Source organism: Galleria mellonella, unplaced genomic scaffold, assembly GCF_026898425.1.
Source record: "Galleria mellonella isolate WM207_F2 unplaced genomic scaffold, CSIRO_AGI_GalMel_v1 utg35, whole genome shotgun sequence".
Lineage (NCBI taxonomy): Eukaryota > Metazoa > Arthropoda > Insecta > Lepidoptera > Pyralidae > Galleria > Galleria mellonella.
The window spans coordinates 240,375-267,598 of record NW_026442082.1 but is presented as its reverse complement, the minus strand read 5'-3'; the positions used below and the strand labels follow the sequence as shown (position 1 = coordinate 267,598).

The 27,224-nt window shown below is 33.5% G+C and overlaps 1 protein-coding gene across 1 annotated transcript in view; it reads right to left on the bottom strand.

Moving 5' to 3' along the window:
- Positions 1-1,094: 1,094 nt before the first annotated feature.
- Positions 1,095-27,224, bottom strand: part of LOC113514268 (homeobox protein MSH-C-like) — a 32,136-nt gene continuing 6,006 nt past the window's right edge. Inside the window, exons 2-3 of the mRNA XM_026898306.3 lie at positions 3,186-3,373; positions 1,095-2,438 (exon numbers count right to left, since the gene is read on the bottom strand). Of these exons, the coding sequence (XP_026754107.1) occupies positions 2,190-2,438; positions 3,186-3,373 (437 nt within the window). The 3' untranslated portion in view covers positions 1,095-2,189. The remainder of the gene's footprint in view (positions 2,439-3,185; positions 3,374-27,224) is intronic.

Here is a 27,224-nt window from a genome sequence, read left to right as displayed (position 1 = left end):
ATCATCTCTCGATTCTACCGCACACCTGAAGTTTTCAAAGCTTGCCGGTAAACTATATAGCAACATTATCGACAGCAGATCCTCGTGTATCGTCACACTCATATCTCCCAGCTTATCTACAGCATCAAAAAATCCATTCAAGTGGTCTTGCAAGTCATCGGCTTCATTCATTTTATGTAAAGTGAGTCGTTTTAGTAAGGTTGCCTTTTTTGCTGGACCTTTCGAAGCATATAATGACTCTAATTTCATCCATACTTCGCGTGAAGTTGTGCACCCTTTTACGTGCCGCAGTTCGCTACTGCTCATGGATAAAATTATATCCGAACGTGCTTTTTCATCTTCTGCTTCCCATTTTTCCAATTCTGTTACATCGGTCGGTCTTGGCTTACGACCACTAACATAGGACCAGGCCTCATTCTTTATGAGTAGTGCCTGTGCATGAATCCTCCAACTATCGTAATTCTCACGATTAAGAGGTTCAAATCTTATGCTCGAACTCGCCATTGTCTTTTGTAAAAATTACAAACTTACCGAATTATCACTTATTATATATAGTTCTTTACTTTGTCTCACTTATTGTGCAGGCCCATAACCATTGTAGAGGGTCACAGTGAAAGATAATATTCTTTAAAACAACAATATATATAATACGTATAGATACAAGACAAGACAACCATTTGAATCTCACCAGAGGGAGACTTTGTACAAAAGTCGATTGCTTGGGTACCTCTGTCCCATTCGTGTTTCAACCGTGAAGCAGTTGTGTTTGCATGGCTGTGTTTCGGTTTGAAGGGTGGGATATGGCGTGAATTTACTGGGTACAGAGGAATAACACCTGAGTCCTCAGGAATGGCAACGCATGGGGGGTATCATGGGCAAAACAGTATACTCTGTTATGTCCATGGTACTGCTCATGTCTATAGGCGACGGTTACCACTTTCCATCAGGTGGGCCGTCAGCTTGTTTGCCATTCTAAGTTCCATAAAAAAAAAAAAAAAAGAATAGAAACAAAAACCGTGTAGAAAAATAATATCAACATATATATGTGGCCAGACTTAAATTTACATTACGGCCACAAAGAAGTTTCAATATAAAGGCTTGTGCAAACGAAACATTTATAGAAAAGCTTAAAACAACGAGACTTGGTGCATCAAGTAAGGTAGAATGGTGATTTTAAAAACGTAACAGATCATCAATATTAATTAAGCTTCTAACATTCAAGTTTTTTTTTAAAGGTTGAGCCTGGAACTTAGATAACTGTTGGGAACAGTTTACAGCATTGGTATTAAAGCTGATACGATAAAATATCTATCATCTAATAATGCAACGAGGGTTTTTTTCGTATACAAAGACTTAGGTAGTCTATGGACTTTTGAGATAATGTTTCGATAAATAACAGAGACTTCAATCATGGTAAACTTAATATGGGACACATTCGATAGTAAACCCTAGCGGCGAAGACCCTTGGCGAAGATATTTTTTAATATATGTACACACACAGAAAAGAATTTAGATGAATTGAGGAGCTTTTTGAATAAGTAATATAAGTAGATACCTTCTATTATTCTTGGTCTCTATTAGGTATAACATTCATAGTATACGATTGATTTACACTTCTTTTCAGCAATAGTTCATTAAGTTAAATCTGTTTATATACGAGCAACTTCATAGAGTTTTTAATTATTTATCTAATTAAACGAGAAATTGCACTTATCGTTTCAAAGTTATAAAAAGCACTATGTACTGTACTAAATTTACTACACGGAACTTACAAGGATACTATACATCATTAACTATAGTTTTATTTCATGTAGTCATTGTTTTCTATTAACATAACACAAATCACTTGAACTAGAACACTTTTGTAATAAAATAATAACACATTATCTTATCTCACAATCAAAATTGTAATTTAAATGAATTTGAGAACAAGTTCATTAATTACCATTTATTTAGATACTTTTCAATTGCAATTTTCATCTTTTATTTTTAAATAAATTAAATTACTTTTAAAAATTCACAAACTGTCAGTTATAAACAATTTTATTCTTCGATTTCCTGAATTCCTCAGATTAAACCTCATTTCACTAATTTTGAATTTGAATTTAGAACGGTAGATGCGTCGACTAGTGCATCGGCTAAGATGTTGGTTGTTCAGGGTTGTCACGCGTCCCCGCGTGCTCCAGTCGTCAATGAGGTTGCAATGAGTTAAGTATGTTCATGTTTATAGCATGTTGATGGCTTGGTGGACCTCCAAGAAAGCTCAGTTGTGGCCTAGTTGCCGCGGCCATAGCAGCAAAGAGAGGGGGTGCGCCTCCCCCGCCGAATAGGGCAAAGGACGGAGGCAAAAGTGGTCGGGCTGACAATCGTAGTTTCTCAATCTCGGCTTCTTGTAAACGTTTCGCTTTTGCGCGTCTGTTTTGAAACCATATTTTAACCTGAAAATAAAAATCGTGTTGATTATTTTTAAGGTATGTTAGAATTATTAAGTCAGACTTTTGAGACAAAAGTCGTTCGGTTGGGTACCTCTCTCTCAGTACTTTTTCTATTGTGAAGTAATAGTGCTTGCGTGGCTGTTTCTTGTTTTGAAGAATGGGATATACAAGTGAAATTATAGAGTATAGTAGCATCTTCAAGAATGGCAAAGCATGAGGAGTGCCATGGGCATTATAGTGTATTCAGTGGTGTTTATAGGCAATTATCGCCTCTATCAATAAGATGAGCTGTTAGTTTGTTGGCATTCTAAGCATCATAAAGAAATTTACTAACAAAATAAGAGTGTTTACTTATTATCTTATTGTGTTATAGTCACTGTTTTGTCTTCCTTAAATATAAGATAGAAATCGAAAAATGGGAATAAAAAAGTTATAAAATAAAGATATATAAATCATCGCATAAACTATTAAATAACAATTTACTATCCAAATACATAAAAAAATAATTCAGTATAGTTGAATAAGGTAAGAACATGAATTTCTAAATGAAAACAGCACTCTACAAATTTTTTGTATCGGAAATTAAATAAAAATTATAAAGTACATTGAATTTGAAAATGTTTGGGATTAATTTTTATGTGTACGTGTAATAGTGTATACGGACCGAGTCCTGACTCAATCTATTTTTAAATAATTTTTCATGTGCCACTTTACAATAATATTGACTGAACCACATGTTGGGAAACTCACCTGTGTTTCAGTAAGCCTTAAGGAAGAGGAAAATTCAGCCCTCTCCGCTATACTCAGATACTGTTTATCCCTAAACTTCTTCTCGAGGGCGAGGAGTTGCTGCGTGGTGAATGGTGTCCGTGGTTTTCTGTTGGGTTTGTGTTTGCGGAGTTGACATCGCACTACCGGTGGACCGCTTGGCGCTCCCGCTGAGGGCAACATTATATTGTATAAATTTATAATAATAAATTGATTATAGATAAAAAAGTACTAGAGACTTCCTTATTATCAATATCTCACTTGTGTTTCTGTAAGTACAGCTATAGTTGTATGGCTGTGTAGTTTGAAGAGTGAGATGTAGTAGTGAAACTATTTGGTAAGAAGGCTGTTGCGGGTTGAACTAAGACCAATTTGATAGACACATTTCAAGTGACTTGTAACTGTCTTGGAATTGACAAAATTAAAAAATAAAAATTATTCTGAATACAAATTTAGGAAATTAAGACAAAATGGCGAGGAGATACATAACCTAGTACGTGCAGTGCCAAATTAAGAATTATTAACGTTCATAATAAACAGACAATTTCCTTACTGTACTGCGCGCATAGGTAAACATAGATATGACTCCATAGAGGCATAATATCTTAATCCTCAGGAATGGCAATGCGTGTGTGCTGTCACAGGCTTTAAAGTATATTCTGTGACGTTGATTGTGCTTTTTATAGGCGGCAGTTGTTATTTTTCATCAGATGGAATATCAGCTTGCTTGCTATTCTAAGTCGTATAACAAAAATACCTCACAGACAAATCATTCTGACAGTATTTGAATCCATATTTGGATTTGGTATTCTTATTTATACCATTTTAGGGAAAAGACTGTGTTTTATATTGGTGTGCATTATTAAAGGTTTTAATTATTCTTGGACATCAAATTTTCACAATATATTTTATCGTAAAACAGTTTTCATTGAAAAATTTAAAAATAGCTCAAAAATTACTTATTTATTCGACTGATTGGAAACGAGTTAAAAATTCCATTATTCAATTTACAGGCTAGTTCCGGTTATTTTGTTAACATTATTAGTTTGCTATGTGGCTTTGTCGCTGATATATATGATGATGTGTAGGCGGATGTGTAAAGAAACCAAATAAATGACCTGGTTTAAAATTTTTTAGAGGATCGTATGAGAAATCATTGTTTCTATATGGTCCTTTTCTCAGATGTGTATAAGTAGCTAACTCACGATGCAACTATCATACGTACATACATTTTATGTAATGCATATAATTTCAGCAGTGGACAGACAATGGCAGAGAATATAATGATCATGATACAGCTTATGAGTAGATTTTGAACTGCAAGATAACTTTAATTTTTGCTTCGCATAGAACAGTAACTTTAATCTTCACTGAATTATTATGAAACTGATATAAAGTAATCTCTATCAATCAGCTTCAAAAATAAGGAATATCTGTTCAGAATTGACGACAATGTCAATCGCGTAACATAAACATAAAAAATTTACAAACTAAGAATATTTTTGTATCGGAAGGTCCTATAAAATTAGAAACGAAAAAAATAAACGTAATTTAGTAAAAAATAAATTAAGAAACATTGATATAATCTACGAGTTATTAGAAACCTTTAGAAATAGATCAGAATGTCCATATTGTGTATTCGTTTACAGGTTAATTCCGGTTGTTATATTGACATTGTCAGTTTACTATGTGGCATTGTACCTAGTCACTGACATAAATGGTGATATGTGGGTGGTCGTGTAAAGTAGTAGACAATAACGTGACCTGATTTCTAATTCATGTTTCAGTAGTTTATTGAAAAAACAAACTATGGAAGTTCCATATTGTGTTACTGTTTATGTCCTTAGATATCCGTCATCTGCTTTCTCATAATTTTAACTATTATTGATTGCCTGTAAAAGATCGTTTATAGCGATAAGGCTGCTTATTGATTTATCATTGTGATTTTTTTCTAGTAATTATTTGTTTTTTCTAAATTTTCCGGTGGTAACCCTGACAAATATAAATACAATACAAATTAATATGTACAAATATCTAGATTTGTATTGCTTTTAAAGGAAAGAATTGCAAATATGAGTATTTATCTGTCTATGTCGTAATAAAGGATATACTGTAGCTTTAGATCCAGGTGATTGATATGATAGTATCTACCTAAGTTGTGTGGTATGTATTATCACAATTAAAACCCGCTTTGATTAAGGACACTTTGTCATTGGAGGATCAAAGTTTAATGAACGCAATAATAGAGGCCATTACCTTTATATACGATTACTTTACATGCAGATGTGTGTAGGTATTTTACTACTCATAAGGGATGGTCCTTAAGTGAAAATCAGAGACATGTATAAATATTTCAAATTAATATTATAAATAACTGAGTCCAGCCCGTTGTAGCGTGTGGCCCACGTTAATTGTGACGAAAAGTATTCTATTGTATAACATAGATTTTCCTAGATTAATATTTAAGATTTGGCATTTTTTTATAAATTTATTATGGCATTTAATGATTCTTATCAACTTTCCATTGCTGAACATAAGCCTCCCCATTAGGGGGTTTTACTAGTAGCTGTTATGTTTGGCAGGTGGAGTGGCAAACGCAGTTAGGCTTTGGAGATGTTTTAAGAGGGACGCTGCTGCCCATCCCTCATCCTCTCTTAGTCGCCTCTTACGACACCCACGGGAAAGGAAGGGGTGGTCTATTCTATGCTGAGACCACACAGCCAGGCAACTTATTGTGTATTGAATACTAATAATATGTATGTATATGAATAGGCTATTCGTTGATCCGCAAGCTCTATATTTTTTTAGAAACTCTGTGTTCCTACTGTTTGGAACCGACGTGTGTCGCTAATGGAATTCAACTAACGATGGTATGTATACAGTGTGTTCATTTGTTTTGTTTTAATATTTAGATTTATTTAGTTGTTTGGGTATTAGAAGTATTATTAATATTGTTATTAATTGTATATATTACTATTTTAAGATTATATAATATTTAATATTGAGTAATATGTATTTTGCTGTGTGTGATCCGGCATAGAATGGGCCACCCCTTCTTTTCCCGTAAGTGTCGTAAGAGGTGACTAAGAGTGGGCGAGGGATGGGCAGCAGCGTTCCTCTTAAAACATCTCTAAAAGCTTAATTGCGCTTATCAACCCGTCTGCCAAGCGTGGCAACTACTGGCAAAAGTCTCCTTATGGGGAAGGCTTATGTCCAGCAGTGGAAAGTTAATGGCTGAAACAATAATAAATATGTATTTTAATCCGCTATATTTTTTGTATTTACTGTATCTGACTTGCGCCTCCTACCTTTTCTCTGTACTTATCTATTACTTTAAGTAAGGTTGTCTGTAAGAGATTACCTTTAGCGATAAGGCTGCTTTTGTATTTTCATATTCTGTACCAATATACTAGTATCTTTTTTGTGTACAATAAAGAGTTTATTATTATTATTTCAAAATTTCCTTCTTTTGCACTGGTGCTATTGGAGTATGGTGTTTTGTTGTATTGGACGCCATGTACATTTTGGAGACGACAAGATGTTTTAACATATGACATTTTTTCTCCATCTCTTGCGAAATGACACTAATATATATGTTTATATCTATCTATCGGGTGCATTATATTGCACATTTGACAAAACCAAATTAAACGCATTAGTTAATTTATCAGACGGAAGTTAAACAATGGCTTACCAAGTCTATACGATTATTATACAGTCCAATGAATCGATGTTTTAATATTCAAATGGATTAAATCGATTTAACATCGATATTATCCGGCTAATGACACCGCATTCGGGTTTAATTAATGTTGATAGGGAACAAAAGGTTGCTATAACCTGTGCTGTAACTATGGACACCTATATGAAGATATTATATAATTGTAGTTATAGTTTATGTTCTATACTGTGACTACCTGTTCTGATTTTATGGACAATTTGTTATATCAAGAATATACTGGTATAAAGAATACTTTAGCTGGAAAAATTAAAGGATCAAAAAAATTTCGATACGACGATAATGAAATCGAAGTTAAATGTTAATAGTTAACACCCTATCTAATTCATAAGGTGGTTAAATAGAATTTTTTTTCAAGTCGGTACACCAATAATAAGATCGAAAAAAAAAACTCGACATTTTTTTTCATGATATTCATTAAGATTGTGCGATACGTGTTACTTGGAAAATTTATTTTTTGCAAGAACCAAAAATTAGAAATTTCAAACTTCAAATTGCAAATTTTTTTACTCCAATACGACCATTTTTATCAAAGCCATTTAAAAATATTTAGATTTTTTTTATGTCTTAATTTTTTCCGCTAGTAATTATGATATGAAGAAAATTATTCTTAATCGATGAGCGTGTGTGAATAAATTAAAAGATGTGAAGGAATGACAGAGGTCTGTTTGTGTCGGAGCATTTGGCAATCCATTATTTCTGTTTATCCCAATGAAAGATAGGCATGACGTATACATATGTATGAAAAAGATGTCGCTGAGTCCTCCCCCAATAAGAGGAGGTATTATTTCATATTATTATTAGTCACTATTCTCTAAATTTCAATTCAGAGTTCTAACATATTTAAGTCGGGGATGTATCATAAACTTAGGAACAAATTGCCATATTGTCATCATTATCACCTCAGCCATTATCATTTCACTGATGATCATAGGCTACCCTCATAGACTACCACAAGGAACGGTCCTGAGCCACCCGTATCCACTGCTATGCATTTGAGGTCATCACTACATTTAGCAGTGGTCGTCCTACACTGCGTTTGCTCGTACGGGGTCACCACTCAAGAAAATTCCTTGCCATATTGTATTATTATTAAAGTATAATTTAAAATGCATGCTCGTTAATGAAGTTTTGTCTAATACAAAATAGACAACAGTGTCATATACATTTCCTAAACTACATACAAAACAAGTGAATATAAGGATGTAGGTAGGTAAGTATGTAATATAAACGAAACATATTGATGTGTTTGACGCACCTATTTAAATCAGTTGGAATGTTAACATTTCAATTTCCTGAAGGAATAATGTTTGAATTCGATGAATATTCGGCGGGTGACCTCTTAATTATAATTCCAACCTTAGCATGCAAAACATCTAAAGCAAAGAAATTACAAAATTTGTTATAATTTACCATGGTACGGTACAATATTTTATGATTTTACCGTGACGATAAATATTAATAAGAGAGCATAATGTGTAAAGAGAAGACTAATTTCCTTGGACGTCAACAATACCGTCTTGCCGATATCAACACGAAAAATTAAATACGTTTCCATACAACTGAATATATTTTGTATTCCTAGTGTGACGATAAAACTGTATGATTATTGCTATACTATGTTAAATATAAAAGTGTTCAATACTTACACAAATAGCATCTACTGAAATTATTTTACATAGGTTGATACGAGACATGGTCTTTAAATATAAACTGAATACAATGGCCTACTAGAATATTTTCGAAATAAAACGACTACTATAGCTCTATAAAAGGCTTTAAACAAATCAATGCACCGAACTATAGAGAATCTAAAAAGGCAAACTCTTATCTGCACTGGTGCCTATCTTTATGCAGTCCAGTGATAAAATACAACAATTTCAATGGTACCCACCTGTGGACATATCAATGCGTGCTGCTGAACGCTAATGAAGATATAATATCCATCTCGATACGTATTTATTTTCCTGCGCGCGCCATAGTAGACGCCATTTTGTGTGCGATGACAGACCATAGAGCATTTCGTGTAATGGCGGCCAATTAAGCGGGTCGTTTGGATTACTTAATAGGATTTAGTTGTCAATGTCGCGATTTAATTGGATTGTTGTAATCCCTGCTGTTATTGGAATAAATTACGTTGCATTTTTGCATTCGTTATAAAACTGAACTGCTGGGTACTATAAAACATCAACACAAGATTTTATTGTTTTGGACTTAATTATATTATTAAATGAAATGTAACTCTCGTAACCTTAAACGGCTTGTAATCATCGCCATATTAGTTAATCATTGTTAACTGCAGGAAAAATTCTTAAATAGCAAGAGATTATTGAGATATATGTTTTTTATAAATAGCTTGCCGTCATACTGAAATTTGACGAAGTGTTAAACATGAATGTCAATCAATTCTTCAATTTGAGAAAATTATTGAAAACATTTTAGCAAAATTGTATAAACCAATTCACGTTGAAACCATCTAGAGATTTAGAAAGTTTAGTACGCACTGTAATTCTTATTTCACAATAAATATATATTTCTATATATTGTAGAATTAAACAGATGAAATCGTGTAATCGTGTTGTAGTTGACAATGTAGATAAGTAGACCTCAAATAATGAAAAATGCATGACGTCATTTTTACACTGTCACTATCAAACGAAAAGTTGTGTGGAATTGTATAAGTATAGATACTGTATTGGACTAAAATAAACAAACTAAAAGAATTAAAAATGCCACTTGTACCACCTACAACGGTTGATTAAAAAAAGTCTTGACTATTTTTGCCGAATCAAATTACATGCACAGTGGGTACGTTCGTGGATTCATGCAATTACAGATATGTTCTCATTACACTCGCAGATTACTTACATACTAATGGGAATGATCAATTAACAAGAAAATGCGATCTCAAACCATTTTCCGGTAAACAACTACAGATGGTACTGTCAGCAACAGAAGTAACTAATAGTTAATTATTTGATACAGAAATATCATTATAATAGATATTAGTAATTGCATAGTGATAAATTATATCAACTAACGAGTAACAGAAATATATAGTTTGTGAAGATACAACTATATTGCACAAATCCGTAATGTAAAAAATAATTTGACTATACGCATTTAAACTTAAACATTTTATCATTCACAAAAATGAGAAATGTAAATTAATATACCTCTAAATGATATAAAACAAAGTCGCTATTCGTGTCCATCTGTTTTTTCGTTTACTTTTTCTTACACGTAACTAATTTTTATATGGTTTCAACAGTCATTTAAATATTTTTTACGGAAGATTCTTATGTACATATAATTTGTATCAGTGCGAAACCAACGCGAGTCATTAGTATATTATAAAAATAAAATTTAGGTAGAAACATACATGTGTGTATAAATTTTTTCAGGACAACGATTTACTCTAAATTGAAGGCAATTATTTGTACAATGAAAAAAAAAATGAAGGAAAATTATATTAGATACTATGGTATCTTATGCTGACTGTACAACTGTTTTAATGAAAGTTTTTTTGAGACTCTTCTCATAAATTCTACTAAGAAAAGCAGTTAACGGGTTTGCATACGATTATCTACGATTTAACAAGAAAAGTTTTTGTTTCCATATTGACATAGAAGGATATTTTTTTCCAATTTACTCTTTAACAGATCTACATTCATAGTTAACTCCTATTTTTTTTGTTAATTTGCAAGCCATAAGATGGATCGATTTCTTCAAATATGGTAAGTAAATAAATGTAAAAAGAGAGGTAACTATTTTGTAAAGGTAAATTGCTCACGTGAAAAACTGGAACCAGCCTTACAGCCAAAGCGTTAAAGCGTTAAGGGTTAATGCAGATATACGATTAATTTGTGATGACTTGAAAGTTGCCTTAACAACTTGAATTTATGGTGGAAATTAGTATAACAAGACAAACGACGGCTCCACATTTGTGATAGGTTGGCAAGAGGTTTACACGTCGCTTAATATTCCTTCCACTGTCCTTCGTTGCTATTTTGTTGATGTGGAGAGTTCCTAATTATACTACTTACCTTGCTTCTTTTAATCATCAATTATCATCTAATCATCGGGGTTTTCTTTAATAACTAAGAGGTAGTTATAATGTGATGCTGTGAATATCATTTTAAAGTTCAGTATTTGTGAGTGGTATGATCATATATATAATATTTAAGATTTCGATTTTTGGGGTAATAAATGAATTATGTGTTAGCAATAGAATTTTTTTATACAACTTAGAATGGCAAACAAGCTGACAGCCCACCTGATGGAAAGTGATAACCGTCGCCTATAGACATGAGCAGTACCATGGACATAACAGAGTTATGCCCATTTTATGATACATAAGAATTTATCAAAATTTAATATGTTAACTGTGGTCTTGGTGTTATATACAAGTTTCAGTGTTTGGAGTATTAATGGCGGAATCATTGTACAAGGATAAAATTATGGATTGAATATAGGTACGTTACATGATTTTGATAAAATTTCTGTAAAAAAAATATATGTAGGAATTTTGAGCCGCATCGTGATGGTCACGGTAATCAACGTGTTAAAAATATATTTAGTTCAAATGGTATAAAATAACTGTGTAAATAATTGTCACTGTATATCTATAATTACAAATCATTTACATTGATGTTGCTGTAAAGAAGAATCTCGTAAAATTGAAGTGCACTAGCTTTAATTCATGAAGTCGTCAACTAATCACTAAAAAGTATGTGGATAAAATATCGATGAGTCGTAAAGGGACGGCGAGGAATTAAATTGTTCACTTGGTGCGTATTATATTTAATTTATTGCATTATTATTGTTTGTTAATCATCGGTTAGCGGTCCGTGGAAGGCTTTTTTACGACATGCACATGTATATAATTAAGACATAATTTTTTTCCCAGAAACATTGGCTAGCTTTCGGGTCGACGTTGAGAGGTTCTTCAGAGAAATATTTGACATTACATGTTGTATTTCGGAATGTTACTTATAATGTAGACTCTTGTAGACTAAAAAAGTAATAATTTATTTACTATTTTTTTTAATCGATATATATGATCGCTGAGATCGATGAGAGAGAGAAAGAGATATCGATGAGAATTAGCAAAAAAATTATTTTTAATATTTTTTTTTGTACACATATTGTTAATCTTTGTAAGCTGTATAGTTCTTTAAAGTTTATTCATTCTAGTACTTTCTGTTTCGAGTTAGGTATTTTAAATATAAAAAAATCTGGTTGATTTAGGTTTGGACTGACTGAATCGTATGAAAATTTGCAAAAAAGCTCATTCATGGGTACATGATGTTTTATGACATACAGATTAAATAACAGCATATTGTATTGATGAAAAAATCACGTAATTTTCTGAAAAAAAAAAATAACGTTACATGTTTGCATAAAAATAATATCTAGAGAAAGCTAAAGACGAGTAAGTGACCTCTTTATTACACACAAATATTATAGGAGGTGAAGTAATAGGTAGGTAAGCATTACTTTATAAATAGTATCAGCAAATTTTAAGAAAAATATCTTGTTAATAAAAAGTTGAACACGTTTCTAAAACCAAGATGGCGGTGTTCGATCGTTTTATTTACCGCTAAATTAGGTCTCGCCGTTTCAATGGCCGTCAACGAGGAGCGACTCGCTTGGCTAAGCGCTCGATCCGACTTACAATTTCACAATTTGTCCGAGCGCGCTTTTTGCGCTTTTCAGTAATTGGCGTTCACCTGCGCAAGTTGCCAACATAGCGTGCCAAATATGGTAGCTTGCTCTTCGCGGACATTTCGCTTTTTAGGTGTATCTGACAAATGTGTAATTATTTATTTAATATCGTCCGCGCACCAGACCAATTTGGGCACAATTCGCATGCCACCGTTAATGCTTTTCGGTTGGCATCCCTGAGTGTCGACCATTAATGTTTCCCTGCTAGTAATGAATTCGGTAATAACGGTCGTATTGGGCGAAACGTTGGTTTTTACGGTCTATTATAATCCATTACGGTTTTTAATGAGGATCTGTTACAGGCGTTGGGTGAACGGTAAAATCATATGATGTCAATGCAGGTAGATATAAAACTGGAATTTATTGAAGGAAATTCACTTAATTTTCAGATCACGTCCCCTATTTTGACCACACCTTTCGCCATTTTACATAACCTGTACAGGTCTTCGATGTAATCGACGGACTTGGCCACCAAGAGCAGGCAGATTCATCACTTGAACAGAAAAAAGGTTTTTTTACGTGGTTGCCAAATAATGGAATACTCCACTGCTTTTTAAGTGACTTTAAAAAGTAAAAGGATTTAAATTACCTCGTATTTTTTGTAAGTTTATTACGCCTATACCCGTATTGTTGGCCTATTCTAAATCGTTTTCAATAATTAATTTTTATGGATTTAATTTTCAGTTTTTATTTTCTCTTGCACTAGTGTGTTGCAATTTGTTTTTTTTTTTAATTTCTTTTTAATGAATGAAAGGCTTGGTGACATGTAGTACTTTCATTCTGTCACCACACGGAAAATAATACTGGAGTATGGAATTACGAAGGCATAATACCTTGTTCACAGAATGTCAGAAATACGAGTACTATTGGCGTTATATTGTATTCCGTGATATCCATGACGTCTTTCATGTCTTTAGTGACATTTACTACCTTTCATCAAATATACAAAATATATTTGTTATTCCAAATAGTATATTGACGGTCTCCGTGTCGTAGTGGTAGGCATATTACCTTGCTTAAATGAGGTCTCAGGTCCGGTTTCTAGTAGGATCAATTTAGGGAACGAATTTTTCAAAATCGCGTGTCTGGTTATTCTGGATTGTGTTCCCAATGTTCGTTGCCTTGTTTTTCATAACACAGAGTTCTTAGCTTTAGGACCAGGTGATTGGTATGTTTGTAAGGCACTTATCATTCATATCAGTCGTTACTTGTCTACTGCTGTATATAAGCCTTCCCCATAAGGGAAGTTTTGTCAGTACTTACCATGCTTGGCAGGCGGTTAGAATTAGGCGGTAGTAGTTAGGTTTTTAGTGATGTTTTAAGAGGTACGCTGCAGCCCAGCTCTTTACCATTAAGTCCTCTTAGTCACTTCGTACAACACCCACAGGAAAGGAATGGGTGGTCTGTTTTATGCTAGGACCATACGACGATTATTATTATTATATAAATACAAATCGCGGTAATTAGTGATTTCAATAAAATATGAAGTAATGGATTTGTTTATATTTGTGGGCGAGGGTTACCAATTTTCATTAGGGAGGCCTTCAGATAGTTTGGCATTATAAGTTGTATAAAAGAATTACATATCGCTTTTCAAAACCGGTACAAGCAAGTTATTTGGCAGTAGAATTAATAGGTGCATTCACAAATGGTTCACGACCGTACAACATGCCAATTTAAGTGACACGCGAATATAACTTGTTAAAATATTTCATATTTATGAGTACGTTTAAACATAACTAAAATTATTTTATGTATTTTTGTAAATGATATGAGAAAAATTTGTACAACATGATAAATATGTAATTAGGTTTCTGGGCGCTAAAATGATCCCTATTTGTCTATGTGTATAGTTGTGTCACAGAATTATAATTTCAATCTATAAAATTTTACAGAAAGAAGAGGATAACCCCATGAAAAAATAGAAGTAGAAATATTTGAAAAAAAAAATGTATAACTTTTTATATTTATATAAAAAACTAGCTGTATCCCGCGGCTTCATCTGTGATCGTATCTATATTTTTTAACTTTTGGTTAGTTATTTATCAAATGCAAAGATAACTTTTCAAATTAGACTGGTCGTTCCACAGATTAGAGCTTTCAAATAAACGAACTCTTCCGTTGTATTATATTAATAAAAAAAATAAGAAAGAAAGAAATATTTTTACTCAAATAAACTAATATTTAAATATTTTTGAATGGTAATGTTTTTAATTAAATATTAACGCCCTTTCGGAATGCAATATCAGCTAAGAAGAACAGGTAAGAAACTCAGTTGTTGCTTTTTCAAAAAGTTTAATTATATACATAATGAATTTGTGCGAATACAAACAGTATCATAAAGTTGAAAATAAATTGTATATAATTATAATATTATAGGTAATAATGAATAAAGACCTATAATATGTTGTGTTACTGTAATATATAGTAGTAGAGAAGCAGAGTTTCATGAACTCTCTTATACACTGCCTATAAACTGGGTTCAACTTACAATGGTTTTCTATACCGGCTTACAAACGTGACCGCTTACCACGGAACCATATTCGCGCGTGCCCGTCACGCTCTTGGCTAGTTTTATTTCCTATAACTAGATCGAATACGTACCTAAATGGTTATAATTAAAATATCATGCATAGTTACGTGTACAACCGCTATTTCAAGCGAACTGATACCTCATATTCCCACGATATATCCGATTAGCAGGCCGATATCGTTCGCACGGATATCTAAGATATTTACCGGTTATAAATGTTATAATTATCTTAATTATTGGGAATGGTTTGAGCGGGCGTTGGATATGTTTGGATAATAGAAAACGATTTGTGGTGCAGTTTCACGCGCTGTCGATTACGAATCTTTTATGTGTATAAATCTCGCTGTCATTTTATTCGCATACCGAAGAAAGAAGCGCATTGTTTTCAGACGTAACCATGTTATAATTTGAGACAAAACATGTATTTTTAACGACTTACAGTATTTTCCTGGTTAAAATCGAAATTATTAATATTCTTTTTAAGTTTTACCAGAGAAAAACTTTGTACAAAAATCGTTCGCTTGGATTCCTCTGTTCCATTCGTGTTTTAACTGTGAAACAGTTGTGTTTGCTTAACTGTTTCGGTTTGAAAAGTGAGATATGGCTGTGAATTTAAGAGTATCATGGGCGAAACAGTATATTCTGTTATGCCCATAGTACTGCTCATGTCTATAGGTGACGGTTACCACTTTTCATTAGACGGGTCGTCAGCTTTTTGCCATTCTAAGTTGCATAAAAAATAATTTTAAAGGAGTGTTAGCTACGGGTATAACTGAACATTTTTCCTATATAAACATGGGTCTAAAAATACTCAGTATACCTAAATGTACGTTGTATAAATGACGTATTATTTATTTGACCAATAAAATGTGGTACAAAAGGCGGACATAATGCTACAGGCATTCTCTACCAGTCAACCTTTAGGATGTGCAAAGATAGCTTGTGGTGGTTTAAATATAAAATAATTTATTTATATTTTAGTTTAATATTTTAAATTACATACATATAAACATAATAAATTGATATCATCATCATCATCAATGTTATTATTTATAATCTATATAATTCTTTGAAGGGAAAAATAAAGAGCTTTTATTTATTCATTCATCATTATTATCATATCAGTTGTTAATTGTCCATTGCTGAACATAAACCTCCTCCTTGGATGGGGTTTGCCAGTAGTTACCACGCTTGGCAGGCGGGTTGGCAACCGTAGTTGGCAGTTGGCAACCATCCCTCGCCTATTAAACATCGAATTTATATAAATATTAATAAAATAAACATATATATTAATATAGTATTTACACATTAATACCTCCATGCATATAATAAACACATATTATTACATTTATCTATTTTTTTTTATTTGAATGATTGTTATCAATTGGAACCAATAATTTTATCAATGACTTGGTTATATACGGGTTGTCTAAAAAAAATTGAACAAGTCCCTTGTTTAAAAGCTCATCATATTTTTTTTAAATGGATGGTAAACTCGACCTACGCTGTACTGGCGGGGCACCAGTGAGGGATGATAGGTGAGGATGAAACGGCAGGTCAGTTAGCCCATCGTAATGAATTCACTTGGAATTGAACAAGACGGTTTCCAGAGATAATCGCGATCGAGGTCGACCTGACAGGGTGTATTGTGGACGAATATATTTAATAATATAATGTTATCATGATTCTTAATAAACTTTAAACATATATACTGATATGGAATCCTGGACGAGAATGGTCTTCTAACACTGGTTTAATTGTATTTAAAAGGAGACTTGAGCTTTTTTTTTATACAACTTAGAATGGCAAACAAGCTGATGGCCCACCTGATGGAAAGTGGTAACCGTCGCCTATAGACATGAGCAGTAGCATGGACATAACAGAGTACACTGTTTCGCCCATGATACCCCCCATGCGTTGCCATTCCTGAGGACTCAGGTGTTATTCTTCTGTACCCAGTAAATTCACGCCATATCCCACCCTTCAAACCGAACACAGCCATGTAAACACAACTGCTACACGGTTGAAACACGAATTGGACAGAGGTACCCAAGCAATCGACTTTTGTACAGTCTCTCTCTGGTAAATGTCTATGCAACTACGAAATGGTATACAAGCTTACGGTTCAAATGATTGTAGTAAAAATAATACCATGGAAATACCAGTGTATACTGGGTTACCTATGATACCCTTCATGCGTTGTCATTCCTGAGGACTAAAGTTTTAAGACGATGGTCTTTAACCAGTGCGTGTTGCCAGTGATGACTTAAGGAACTAAAACATGGTCCTACACGATTGCCCGTATAAAAAAGCCTTAAATTACTCAGTGGGTTATAAGGAGACCTATGCTCGGAGTTTCTTTGTGTGCTAGCATCTGAAATAAGGATATCTGCAAAAGAATCAAAATAACCGACGTAGTCTGAAGAATAAGCAAGCTGAAGTGAGAATGGGCTGGTCACATAGCTTGAAGAACCGACAATTGATGGGGAAGTAAGGTTCTTGAGTGGTGATTCTGTACGGTAAACGCAGCGTAGGACGACCCCTCACTAGATGGAGTGACGACCTGAAATGCATTGCAGGGAATCAGTGGATGTAGATGGCTCAGAACCGTTTCTTATAGCAATTATGTTTGTTAAGTTATGGGGGAGGTCTATATCTAGCAGTGGACGAAGAATGGCTGAAATGATGATTATGATGAAAGTTTTATGCCTCAATACCTTGTAATTTTACTGCTATATTCCATCTTCCAAATCGAAACTCAGTTGTGTTTCTGCGTCAGGGCAGAAACACGTATGGGTTAGAGGTACCCAAGCAAATGACTTTCGTATAAAAATCTTTCTCTGACTAAGCTCATGTTTATACTATATAACAAGATATTGAAAATATTAAGTAAAACGGATTTTCTGTTTAACCTTTCTACTTATAAATCATTACGATGTGTGTGCTTACAAAATGCTCTCTCAGGTATCAGATATTAATATTTTTCGCAATTAGATACACCAATAAATACAAGCGGGTACTGCTAATATCACTAAATGCCAAGGCATTTTAATTAGTAGTTTTATTTGCAGTTTCTGCGGCATCCAATTATATTCAGTTGTGTGCAAATCGCTTGACGTATTGCAATTTATTGCTTTAAGGACGCGTCTGAGCATTTAGTTTATTAACATAACGTCAGTTTTTGATGAACTTCCATTGTAAGCGTTGTAACAAAATGAAATGTAAAATAAAAAATAGAAAAAAAGTGTGTTCCATAAAGACTGCCTTCTATTGTGGCAAAACCAGTTATTTTGATATAAAAACTAACTATATACTTAAAAAACCAATTTGTAAGTATATTTTCAAATAAAAAAATATTTTTCAAAATTGGTTTACAACTGACGGAGATATGAGGTAACAAATATAAAAGAAATATACAATGGGGTTAAGTGAGTCGTTTTTGAAGTTGGTTGAAAATATGACTGCTCTGAAAAAATTAACTATTAAAAAAATTATAACCATTCGGATGATATAAGGATTCTAACGATATTACATATATACAAATCTGTACAGGTATTTAGAAGTTATGGTGGAGTAAAGAAACTCACATAACATTGCACATAATCACATAGTGTTGTGTGGTCCTGGCATAGAATAGGCTACCCCTTCCTTTCTCGTGGGTGTCGTAAGAGGCGACTAACTTAAAGGGCGAGGGATGGGCAGAAGGGTTCCATTTAAAACATCACCAAAGCGCAACTGCGGTTGCCAACTCGGCTATCAAGTGTGACTATAACTGACAAAATCTCTCAATAGAGGGAGACACATATTTAGCAGTGGACAGTTAACGGCTGGTATGATGACCACGATGAAGAAATTCGCATACAAGAAATCGGAAAATATTTAGTACTCTTATTTTCCTTAATAGATTTAATATGTAAACTCACGTGCAGACGATAGATATTATGAGTATGTAGGCGGACAATGGCGCCAATTTTGAGGCATCGATTATATTATCTCTTAATCTAATATTTAAATTTTAAAATTTCGCGATATTACTGTTCTATGGACCATCATAATGTAAAATTATAATAATTTTGACTGAAATCTATTAGAAAATTAGTTCATATTGGTCCTTACAATAAAGATAGGTTAAGAGAAATGGCGCCACAGAATTGACCATTACTGCTCTTTGTGCAAGACGTGTACTTGGATAATACGTATATATGTAAAACTAAAAGATTTAAAGCCTAATGAAATTGTAAACAAAAGAATACTTGAACCGACTATAAGATAATCTGATGATGATTAATGGTGGTTTAAAGTTTTTTTTTTATGCAATTTAGAATGGCTAACAAGCTGACGGCCCACCTGGTGGAAAGTGGTAACCGTCGCCTATAGACATAAACGGACATACCAGAGTATATTGTTTTGCCTATGGTACCCCACATGCATTTCAATTTTAGAGGACTAAGGTGTTTATACCTTTCTACTCTGTAAATTCACTGCTATATACTAATCTTCAAATCGAAACATAGCCATGCAAACACAAAGTAAAAATAATGACTCGATTTTTTACTAATTTTATTTCGAGAGGTTTTATAGGATAATTTCAAAAAACTTGGTTACCTTAAGATTGAGTTGTATTGAAATATAGATAGTAGTATGAAATTTTAGCAACTTTACTCGTATTATGTACATCCGGGGGATTGTTAGTAATAGGGACTAGCAAATTAATTGCTAGTAATGTAACCTGTAGAATTGTTCTCCACGCAGTGCCTTCTGAAAACCATCGTGAGTAATTCCTAGTGTATTCGTCACGATAGGCCAACTACCCTGCCTTTTTAACCTCACCTATCATTCCTTCCGGTGCCTCGTCAGCGTATATCGTTAGCACACGCGGGGTTACTATTTAATTTTCATCCATTGAACACAAAAAAATGTACATCCACACTTGTCTATCGAAGAACCTTTATTTCGTTATGAAAGAAAAAAAACATCGCCTGTTTTTTGGAACAATCTTTGAGACTGAATGCTACATCAAAGTCCACATTCAGCAGTTTAACACTTTCTTAAGGTTGGCTGGGAGAGAATGTTTTTTAGCATTAAGTCCTCCTTGTATACTTGTCTCATAATAAAGAATAAATAAATAAAGATCTAAAAGTTATGGACCATCCGGAGCGCTTAATCGTGTGTAAATCTGTCATTAAATATATACGAATAAAACTTTTAACAGTAACATTGGTTTAAAAAGAAGAACTAGACTACTATTTATCCTGATAAATTGATGTTTTCTGGTCATGTGGAAGAGGTCGCAGGAAAAAGTTGGTAACTATTATATTTTACTTCAAAAGTAAGTTTTGTTTAAAAAGTTTACGAGTACGTGACAACGATTACTTTTTGAGATGTTTTTAGACACTCGACGATACATTTAGAAATATTATGATGTTGCGGCATCAGACTTATGAGAAATATAATTTAATCTTAAACTGCCACTTTTGTATTCGAATAATCGTACTCATATACCGTGACATCTGCATATCAAATGCAATAAGCAATCGATAGCACTCTTCTGTTTGATTGGTTGCCTTCAATCAAATAATTGGCACAAATCGACACGCAGCACTCGACGTAATCGATTTGTTTCATTATCGATTATTATTATCGATTAAATATACAAACGTCTTTTACACGTGAATATAAAATTAGAATTGCTCACAATATTATTTTTAATATGAAATATACAATGAACTTAAGTTTTTCTTTTAAACTGTAGCGTTAACTATTGAAAATCCTAATCGTTGCAACATTAGAAGTATCGTGATTCTCGGGATTGGCATAGAGTTTATTATATATTATTATATCGGCTGTTACCTATCATCTGTTGAATATAGGCTTCCACCCTATAAGAGTGTTTTACTAGTAATTGCCACGTTTGGTAGGCGGGATGTCAACCGCAGTTAATTTTGATAGTGTTATAAAAGGGACGCTGCTAAGTTTTGAGTCGATTATGACGATTTTTTTTTCTGTGTTGGTTTTACTTACAAGATTGTAAAATGGAACCAGATGGAAAATGGTCACCGTCATCGATATACACGAAGAGAAACAATGGATATCACAGAATAAATACATTATGTCGCTCATGGTATCTTTCCTGCATTATTCCTCTTGAAAACTGTTCTACTGTAATATTATAACAACTTTAAAATTCGATATTTTCCTAATTGGTAACAATAGCCATATCGTTTGGGAACATTTTAATATGAAATGGTAGTTTTTATGTGATGTCTTTATTTCGTGTAATATTAAAAGCATTTTAATCGTAATTAAAGTATGAATTTTAACCAATGTAGCTAAACATAAAAATTATAAATCGTTTTTACAGAAAAAAATAGTAGATTATGTAACGTGAAATAATGAGTGGAGGAATGAAGGAATTCAATAATTTCCAGTTGTTTTTGTAACTGTTTTACAATCGAATTAAATCTTTTTTCTCTTGTCAAGAAAAAATTGAAAAATTGCTATCAAGTATGCCAGTATGTATTTTTGTATATAGCATGCAATGTTTACCTTTAAGCGATTATAAAATAATCGATGTACTCATATTCATCTATTTAATATAATTTAATGTACCTACACTTGTTATAGGTATTGTTTTGGCGTGAATTTACTGGGTACAGACGAATAACACCTGAGTCCTCAGGAATGGCAACGCATGGGGGGTATCATGGGTGAAACAGTATACTCTGTTATCTCCATGGTACTGCTCATGTCTATAGGCGACGGTTACCACTTTCCATCAGGTGGACCGTCAGCTTGTTTGCCATTCTAAGTTGTATAAAAAAAATAGTCGTTGGTGAGCCTAATAAATAAATAAATATTCTTATTTGAACTTACATATATAGTTATACTGGTAATAATTAGAAATAATGAACTTGTCTCTAAAAGATATTTCTTCCAGTTACTCGAACGCTGTGACATAGGAAGTACCTAGTGATTTTTTTATGACATGTATGATGAGTATACCAGCTTCGCGTATTACTGAAAACAGGCCTCTGTTGTGAAAATGCGAAGTCGAAGTCATCTGCACTACGGCGATAATGCGGAACATCGTAAGGTATTTTTTATGGATAATGGAATGGTAACCCCACTAGCGCCAATGGTATATGTTGGTGGGGCAACAGTAAGGGATAATAGGTGAGATTAAAAAGGCAGTCCAGTTAGCCCATTGTGATGAATACACCTGGAATTCAGCATGATGGCTTCCAGGGGGGATCACGTGGAGGTCGACTTGACAGAGTATATTGCTAGCAATGGGACTGGTAGTCCGCATTACTAACAATTCCTTTTCCTTATTGTTGGGTATTAATCAGCAAGGAGTTCAGCAGTAATCATCATTTACGGGATCAGCAGGTCTTCATAATGGATTTCCTTAAGCAAAAATAAGGCCAATTCGTAGACATACATATGAAAAGTTCCTAAGCTATTTGCGTCCACCAACTACCTGTAACTCAATATAAGGTTATCGTCGTATCCAGAGGTTGATTGATTTATGTACAAAGTTTCAGTAAATGTACAATAAGTATTTTTGTACATACACCAAAATTAATATATTTTTGGTACAGTGAGAGAAATATTTGAATACATTTTTATTTAGATGTTAGCTTTTTGTCTGTTAATTCGTATGTATTAATTTCAGAAGTAGGAAAACCAATTAAATATTCTATTTCCAGATGGTGTTCGTGATTTGACAGTTGCTTATACTCGTAGTTGTTAAAGGGTTGGTCTTTAATAATAAATAACTCTTAACAAAAATGTTTAAGTATTATAATATATATATCTTGCTAGAATTACGTTTTTTATTCATTAAGCTGTATAACGATGGCATTCAAACGCAATCACCTAAATAACTTGATGTACTTAAGAAACGGTCTATACGTGTTTATAATATTCAAGAATTATCCTCAAATTTCTAACTGTTAAAGAATTAAACCTTCCATAATAAATTATTCTATAACTCTTAACCATTGAGGAGTTGTGCCTTCCATTATTAGTTCAGCAACATGAGATAACGACTACCAGATGCAAATATCTGGATAGGTAAGTTTTGAAAAAATGTGAAATACTTTATATGTGCCTATAAAGTTTGAGCGTTGCCTTCGATTTCCCCTAGGATCCCATCATTAGATTCCGACTTGTTTACAATAGGACTACTTCAGTAATACATTTACATAATACACACAAAAAAAAAATCGTGCCACTGTTAATGGATAAATTGGTGGACATACATAAACAAATATACAGTGGAACATAGAACCTCCTCCTTTTTTGAAGTCGGTTAAAAGTTAAGACAGTACTTTAGATACTGAGATACTTTTTATAATAAAGCCATATTAAATTAATATAACATTAACGACATACACATACAAATTAATTTCTTTATTGAATCAACCCAAGACGTAAAAACATTTACTCGGCAACACTACACAACTATTAGTTAATTAATTATTCCCATGATTAACGATGCGTCAGCGCCATCTAGCGCGCGCCTTTATTAATGATCTTTCATGTTTAAATGCGTCTGCACAGTATCATAATTTAAAACATGTGTTTATTTGAGATATTGAATTACAAATTAGAAAATTGTCTTTCTTATATATGAAACTATAAAAGTAGATATAATTAGGTATATATGTTACTAACTTTAACTACCCGCGATTTCATCCGCGTGACTGAGATAAAAAATAGCCTATATCCTTCTCAATCTCATATATACCAAGTTTCATAGTGATTGGTCAAGCCGTTAAGGCGTTATAAGGTAAGAAATAAAGAAACTCATTTTCACATTTATAATGTTAGTAAAGATTATATTATAGATACATTTTGTTAACTTAAGTACTTCATTTATTTTACAATTTTACACGAAAGAATTATAATATCTTAAATATTATTTTTTAATGCAATTTGCAATAAAAATTTAGCTGTCAGACTCATCAGAGGAAAAGTGGTAGCTGTCACCTACAAATAAGAATATCACAAAATAGATTGTGTATCTCATGATAAGTACGACGTAGCTATTTCATCTCTGTCTCTGTATTCTGTAATTTCATTGTCATTTTGCGCATTTTAATTGAAACACAGCCTACAGAACAGTCGTTTAGCAGCTGGAATACGAATGGACAGAGGGACGCTGCTGAGCATCCCTCGACCATAGCTCCCTTAGTCGCCTCTTACGACACCCACAGGAAAGGCTGGCCTATTCTATGCCGGGACCTACACGCCAATAATTATATATATACTAATAAATTAATATATATACATTAATGAATATATAAATATGAAAATATAATTATTGCTTACACTCAGATATCCTTAGCTTATAATCAGAGTCCTGTGATAGATCATGATTTTATCTGATGTAAAGCGATAATGTGATTTAAGATAAAGCTTGTGGTCCCAAGAATGGCCTATTCATATTATCTTTAAATTGGTGCAGATTATATTTGGTTGGGAAAACAAGCAGGAAGGCAGTTCCACTCTTTGGCCGCATAATAGAAGATGCAAAGTGCTTCTTTTGTTTAAATGTCTACTACATAAGGGTAGAGGCTCTCGCCCTGTTTAGTCGTTCAATGCCAGAAAGTTAAAAGAGGAATCAGATTATGCAGTTTTTGAGCACGCTCTCCAAAATGTATCCTATTGAATACAGTGATTTAGCAAATTTTGCGGTGGTATTCTAGATTTTGAAATTTGGAATGTAGCAACAAATCGTTCCCTATAAGCTTCCTAATTCAACAGAACGGCGTTCAACAGAATCAAATTCAGCTGGTACTTGGAGGAGCAGTCCCAAACATGACAGCAGTATTCCATGGATGTTTGAACCTGTGCTTTATAGAGTTGTAGTAGTATTTCTATAAGTTCAGTGATTCAATTTTTCTAGTAGGATAGTATTCCAATACTATCTATATAATTTTTTATATAGATAGTATCATTATAATTTCTTCTGTTACTCTTCGGGCATTTTTGGCTTCAGTCCATGCTTCAAACCCTCTTTGCGGAAAAATCATTAACCCTAGTTCGGGTTCCGTAGAGATTTGGAGAATGGGCGAGGCTGTGAATGCTTGGCAGTTGCAATATCCTTCATCTGATATGCCTAATATATGTCATTCACAAAGGCAGTGGGATGAACCACTCTGTATTAAAATACAGCAGAACCTTGTAACCCATTGTGAATCCACTGAAGCTCGTGTCCGTCTTCAAGCAGTAGCTGAAAGGGAATCGGGATATTGGTTGCAGGCATTCCCGTCAACTAATACTGGAACGCTTCTCGACGATTGCTCCTTTACATTATTAATAGGTTTACGGTTGGGTGTAACAATAGTTCAGCCCCATCGTTGTAGCTGTGGAGCCTCAGTTGAAGAGCTGGGATACCATGGTCTGTCCTGTGTGAGAAATGCAGATCGAATACCTCGCCATGCCATGATCAATAACATTATTCATAGGGCACTTGTGATGACACAAATACCAGCGATTTTGGAACCAAATGGCATTTTCCGTGAGGATGGGAAACGACCTGATGGCGTAACTTTAGTCCCTTGGAAAATGGGGAAATGCTTGATGTGGGATGCGACGTGTGTAGACACGTTAGCTCCAAGCCATTTATCTAAATCGTCCTCTTGTTCGGGTGCTGCGGCAATGACAGCGGAAGCAATAAAGAGGCGTAAATACTCACATCTGGAGGGGTCTTATTGTTTTCTGCCATTTGCTGTAGAGACGATGGGCCCGTGGGGCCCAGATGCAAAGAATTTTTATCGGACGATCGCAGCGCGCCTCATCGAGGTTACTGGTGACCCAAGAGCTGGTAGCTACTTTGCCCAAAAGATAAGTTTGGCAATCCAAAGAGGTAATGCTGCCAGTATCTTGGGTACGCTGCCTCGATGTGGTGCGTTGGGGGATTACTTATAATTAGTATTAGTATTTAAAGAATTTTATATTAACTTTAATTTATTGTTGTATTGTTTTTATATAATAAGATTATGACTAGATATGACATTACAAACAAGTGTGCCTTAAATTTCAAAAATTAAATATTATATATATCTATTAAAGCCTGACTGCAGTTGCCAATCTGTTTGCCAAGCGTGGCAGCTATTGGCTAAACCTTCCAAAAGGAAGTAGTGGACAGTTAAAGGTTGGATGATGATGATTATATTCGTAAATAGATCATAAAATTTCATCTTTTTTTGTCTAATCAGTCTGGACTATCGAGGTAGTCTCGTTAGGGTTAAAGTTTGAATCATAAAAAGTACTTCTTTTAGATCATATCCGTGTTTTATATGAAATTTTTCGTATTTTTAATTTATCTAACACACGACAATAAATTGAAATATTGTCTCATATTGAATTACTTTTATTACTTTACTTATTTTATGTACAAATTATTTAAATTATATGCTAACTATGTCTAACTTAAACGATACATGATATACCTACATACCTACGTTTGGTTCGGTATGTTTATGTAAAAATGTTATAAAATCAAATTTAAATACAAAGAGCTTATTAACCTTTGACATCGTTAACCGAGGACTTCTCAATTGTATAGTTTGGTGTCTTTTTTTTGGACTGATTACTATTACAAATAAGTATAATTAATTAACTAGCAGTGACCCTGATAGTTTACGAAATACGTGGATTTGTGTTCAATATATTTCCAATTAGAACTACTATGCTCTACAGGTTTATTAGCCAATTCACTGTTTGTTTTTCTGATTATGTATCGGTTGGTGATAAATATTAGTGAGAGAAAATTAATTTCTGAGATAAGATTTTTCCCAATTCCTTCCACCATGTGTAATTACAAGACATTGGGAAAGTTTTTGCCAACTATGCGATTTTATCTATTTTTTGACTGTCCTAAATAATAACATCGCCGTGTAGGTCTCGGCATAGAATGCACCACACCTTCTTTTTCCGTGGGTGTCGTAAGAGGCGACTAAGGGAGCTTATGATGAAGGGATGGGCAGTGTCTCTCTTAAAATATCTGTTA